We start from the raw sequence: 5,508 nt of genomic DNA, 5'->3' as shown, positions 1-5,508 counted from the left end.
GACGCGTTGTGGGTAAGTTAATATACCTTACAATAACACGTCTTGATATAAGCTTTACTGTGCATCAGATCAGCCAATGGATGCATGCTCCAACAAACACTCATTGGCTCATGGTGGAGAGGATACCCAAATATCTCAAAGCAACACCAAACAAAGGAGTGCAAGTGACGAATAATCAACATACATAAATTATGGCATACTGTGATGCAAACTGAACCGGAGACCAAAAGGATCACAAATCAACAACTGGCTACTATACCTTCATAGGAGGGAATCTAGTCACATGGAAAAACAAGAAACAGACGGTGGTTGCAAGATCAAGTGTCGAAGACGAATACCGCACAATGGCAAACACTACAAGTGAAATAATCTGGCTTCAAAAATTGCTCAATTACGTGGGAATCGATTGGAGAAACCGACTACATTACAATGCGATAATCAGGCGGCTCTCCACATAGCTTCAAATTCAGTCTTTCATGAAAAAACGAAATATATAGAAGTTGACTGCTACTTTATTAGGAGAAGATCATGCAAGGACTAATCGCAACCAAATACACTAGAAGTCAGTATCAACTCGCAGATATCTTGACAAAAGCTACAAGTTCATTCACTCTCAATAAATGTCTCTCCAAGATTGGACTCATCGATTATTCACGTCTAATTTTTAAGGGGAATATTGACAAGTATGAAGTGGATACAAAGACGATCGAGTAACAGTCTGAACATAACCAATGACGACAGAAACTCCAAGACATAAACAACTCAGAAACAACGCAAAAATAAAATTCTGCAATTTACCGTTTGTACATAAATGTATTTCCTTTTACATTTGATTCTGAAAAAACCGGACCCTCAAAGAGTAAAGGGAAAAACTAATTAGTTCTATTCATTTGAGAAAAAGTCAAGTACAACTCACTTTTTGTTAGAGTTACTCAACACCCACTCTCACAATGAATTCTACCGATCAAAAACCTTACCAAATGTAAATCACTCACCAAAGGAACGGAGATTTTTCCATTAGGTCTCCCCCTTAGATCCACATCCAAACACTCACCAGAGAAAAGAGATTTGCGCAATGGGTCTCTATCTCAGACACATACACACCAAATAATGAGTTATCGCGCACTAACAGAAACTCTCTTTTAGTAAAATATGCTTTGTTCTCCGTGAAAACTGATCTGCAACTTGTGTCTCCTTTATATAGGCTCCTCCAGTTCGCCTTAGATCTCCACAAATTCATTTGATAGACTCCTCCTTGATTCTCTTGGATTTTATCTCTATCTCCAAGATCTCATCTTTGTCTCTATCTCTTCAAGTCTTTGACTTTATCTCCAAGATTGTCTCTATCTTAAATCTCCTCAAATCTTCTTAGCTTTGATTCTATCTTTATCTCTTGGAGTCAAATCTAAACTTCGTGGCTCTATCTCTTCAGATTGTGTTCCCTAAAATCTCTCCAAGTGGTTGACATTGAGTTCATCTCAATCTCTTAGAGTATTTGACTTTATCTGAAACTCGTCAGTTGTACCTCAGATTTGCGTGAGCTCTATCTCGCCAGATTCTTCTCCTGAAATCTCTCAAGTTTGTTGAACCTGCAATAACCACTTAACGACTAAAAACACATGTGCAAATAATTGCACTAACAGTTTCATTTCCTTTTCTATATGCACATCAAACTTATATATAGACTACGAGAGTTGTACATGATTGTCAAGGGAATAAAGGGAATATCTTTCAGAATTTTCCCCCTAAATAATCCTAAGTTTTTTCTTCGTCTCTATGAGAGAGTTGCATATCTGAGCAAGTCTTTGTTTTGATATGTTCTTCTTTCCTCACTTCAATTCTGTGAAACTATAGAAGTTTGATCAATAGAATAGATTTCTTAGTTACGAAACTGGAAGAATGTCTTCCTTAAATACAACCAGGTAGTTGCTGGAAAATAGGAAACAGAGCATATCAGCTAAGATACGAATATATACTTAACAACTCAATCCCAACGGTATATACTCTAACACTCCCCCTCAAGATGGAGTGTACATGGAGTGAACACCCATCTTGGATAATAATCTCTGGAATGCTTCGATAGAGACAGGCTTCGTTAGAAGATCAGCAATTTGGTCCCGAGAAGGAACATGCAGGGGCTTGAGAAATCCCGACTTAAACCGATCACGAACGAAATGACAATCGAGTTCGATATGTTTCGTTCGTTCATGGAAAACCGGGTTGTTTGAGATATGAACAGCAGATTGGTTCTCCCAGAATAACGGAATAGGGCGAGAAGAGATGATACGCAGCTCATGAAGCAGAGTATCGATCCAAACAAGTTCACAAGTAGTTTGAGCCATAGCCCTGTATTCCGATTCCGCCGAACTCCGGGAAATGGTTTGTTGCTTCTTTGATTTCCAAGACACCAAGGAATTCCCAAGAAAAATGCAGAAACCAGTAACCGAACGACGCGAATCCGGGCAAGAAGCCCAGTCCGCATCTGAGTAACCCCGAAGATTAGTATCCGAGGAAGACGAGTATAGAAGCCCTTGTCCAGGATCAGTCTTTAAGTAACGTAACACCCGATAAGCAGCTTGAAGATGCGTCGTACGTGGCTGAGACATGTATTGGCTCAACTTTGTCACAGAAAAACTGATATCCGGACGAGTAATCGACAAGTATATCAGTTTACCAATCAAGGCCCGATAATGAGATGGATCAGGGAGAACATCTCCAGATTCTTGACTCAGCTTCTGATGAAACTCCATGGGCGTGGCGAGAGGTTTGCAACCGAGCATACCAAACTCTTCCAAAAGTTCCAGAGTATATTTACGCTGACAAACCGAGATACCTTGAGTAGAACGAGCAATCTCCAATCCCAAAAAATAATTCAATGTGCCCAGATCTTTGAGCTGAAAGTGGGAATGCAGATTATCCTTCACTCCTGCCAGACGCCAGATCCTCATGATGGATCCTCTTCCGGATCTCACGAAGAAAGATAGATAGGAAATAGGAAATAGGGGACCGAAAAAAAGAAAATCAGGAACTACTCATGTAGCTCTGATACCATGTGAAACTATAGAAGTTTGATCAATAGAATAGATTTCTTAGTTACGAAACTGGAAGAATGTCTTCCTTAAATACAACCAGGTAGTTGCTGGAAAATAGGAAACAGAGCATATCAGCTAAGATACGAATATATACTTAACAACTCAATCCCAACGGTATATACTCTAACAAATTCTTCAATTTCTTTACAATGTACATGTCGGCTGATCCAGTAGAACACAAACAGGATAAACACATCGAGATCGATATCTACTTCGTCCGTGAATAGGCTGCTCTTGGTCACATTCGAGTTCTCCATATCTCATCCTCTTCACAATATGTCGACATGTTTATTCATATCTCTATTTCTCAACTTTCTCTCTCGTTTCGCTCCAAGAAAGTGTAATAAGGGATATTATAGAAAATATGTAAATATTTTCGTTGCCATGTATTAATTAACTTAGAACTTAACCTAAGACTCCTCGCTTGTATAAATATAGCGTTAATAATAGAGTAAAATCCTAAGGAGAATTATGTCAAATTACATTTTATCTAATTTTGTTGTTATATAATAAAAATTCCATTATGATTATTAGAATTAGACGCAATAAATCTACTATCCTTACATTAAACATCTCAAGATTATGCCATCTAACAAATAAATATATTTAGATATCTTTGGTTATGACAATATATATATGTTCGATGTGGTGAAAGTTCAAATTAGGTTTTTGTATATATTAGTAAAATTGGTGTAAATATTAAATATGTAAATTTGTGTTCTCCCAGAATTAATTATTTTTCTTTCATTTTTTAGAACCTTGAGTATTCTCAAAAGTGTATTTTTTTCGTTTTAGTTTATTTTCTAAATAATCGATACACATTTTTCTCCAAAGCATCCCATTTTATGTTGAATTCATAAATATAAATATTTTTACTATTTTATTTCAGTTTTTTCTTTTAAAATTTAGTTCTTGTGCCTCATTTATCATAAATTTTGAACGAATATAATTGATTATATTAAAAAAGATTGCAATAAATAAAAAAAATCGTTATAAGGTACAATTTATAAAAAATATTATCTTTTTCCATGTTTTGTTTGATTTTTTTTTTGTAGTTTATTCTTCATGTGTCATCTTTAATATAATCTTCAAAAAAATGTATTTTAGAAATATTACAGCAACTAAGACCAAAAAAATACCCTAAAAAATATATAATCTATAAAATAAAAAAATATTTATATGATAATACTCATTACAAGATTGATAAAATATATTGAATAATTGTATTACAATTTATTATTTTATAATAAAAAAATTGAAAAGAATGAATTGTATATTTATGTTGTTTTAAGATATAATATATATAAAAAAATATTTAGCATTTATGTATATTACTTAGTTATTATCAAAATGACTTATTCTACAATCTACCTGATAAGTGGAAATGATCATTATTAATAAAAATATCGTAACTACAGAAAAGGAAAGTGTACATTTGTCAGTTGGGCCAAGATAAGAAAAAGTGTACATTTGTCAGTGAATTTTTTTGACAGATCAAATAATAATAATAATAATAATAAATAAATCCAAAAATATACATACATATATATCTCAATATACATACATATATACACACTCATATATATATGCATATATATACATATATACACACGCTTATACATATATATATATATATATACACGATAAGATTTGAAAAAATTGTATATTTATTTAGAATTTTTTAATACAACAACAAAAAATTAGAGATAAATGGCTGGATTCTCTATAAGTATCACCATTAACTAAAAAGGGCAATGGTGTGTATATATATATATATATTTGAAATTTTCTTTTTTTATTTATATAACAACTACAAAGTAGAGATAAAATAGACAGCTGGAGAATTGCAGAGACCTTACGCCAAAGTTCTCTGTGATTTCCTTGAACGTGAGATTTGCGCCAATGGCGGTCCTTATATATATATATATAAATATCTCTATAAATATCTTACACATACATGGTGATTGGTGAAACAAACTCTAGATCATGCATTTGAAGGAATATAACACTCAAGTCTATCCCAATTAGTGTTAAGCCAATTCTTTTTTTTTTTCCCTTGTTTAACATATGAATGTTTTTTTATTATTATTATTGTTAGGTGATACCCACTACCTTATATAAACTGCCATTATATTTGTTAATTTCTATAGTCTATCCAAAGGTCCATAAAAAAAAATCCCTACTCATCAATTCCGTTGTTCCATGGCCTCCACATGTCAAAATCGCAATAGGAGAATCCAACTTCACAAGATTCACATAATTAATCCCCTCTATATATGTGTGTATATATATACATACATCACAGCATCTGTATTGTTCAATCACACACAAGAACTCCATACGCAATATTACTATACATTTCATCAATGGAGCCTGTGGTGGCGATTGTGGGAGCTGGACCGGCCGGTTTAGCCAC

The 5,508-nt window shown here is 33.8% G+C and overlaps 2 protein-coding genes across 2 annotated transcripts in view; one reads left to right on the top strand and one right to left on the bottom strand.

Moving 5' to 3' along the window:
• Positions 1-2,018: 2,018 nt before the first annotated feature.
• Positions 2,019-2,948, bottom strand: LOC109116952 (uncharacterized mitochondrial protein AtMg00810-like). Its single transcript, XM_019203301.1, has one exon. It carries the CDS (start codon positions 2,946-2,948, stop codon positions 2,019-2,021), a length of 930 nt encoding a protein of 309 aa, XP_019058846.1.
• Positions 2,949-5,426: 2,478 nt separating this feature from the next.
• LOC104820418 (probable indole-3-pyruvate monooxygenase YUCCA10) overlaps positions 5,427-5,508 on the top strand; it is a 2,534-nt gene continuing 2,452 nt past the window's right edge. The window contains exon 1 of the mRNA XM_010550858.1: positions 5,427-5,491. Within this exon, the coding sequence (XP_010549160.1) occupies positions 5,459-5,491 (33 nt within the window). The 5' untranslated portion in view covers positions 5,427-5,458. The remainder of the gene's footprint in view (positions 5,492-5,508) is intronic.

Source organism: Tarenaya hassleriana, unplaced genomic scaffold (assembly GCF_000463585.1).
Source record: "Tarenaya hassleriana unplaced genomic scaffold, ASM46358v1 Cleome30, whole genome shotgun sequence".
Taxonomy (NCBI): Eukaryota; Viridiplantae; Streptophyta; class Magnoliopsida; order Brassicales; family Cleomaceae; genus Tarenaya; species Tarenaya hassleriana.
This window is presented reverse-complemented; position numbering and strand designations above follow the sequence as displayed.

Bases quoted from the DNA above. Each gene is read 5' to 3' on its own strand.
- LOC109116952 (XM_019203301.1), bottom strand. From the start codon at position 2,948: ATGAGGATCTGGCGTCTGGCAGGAGTGAAGGATAATCTGCATTCCCAC.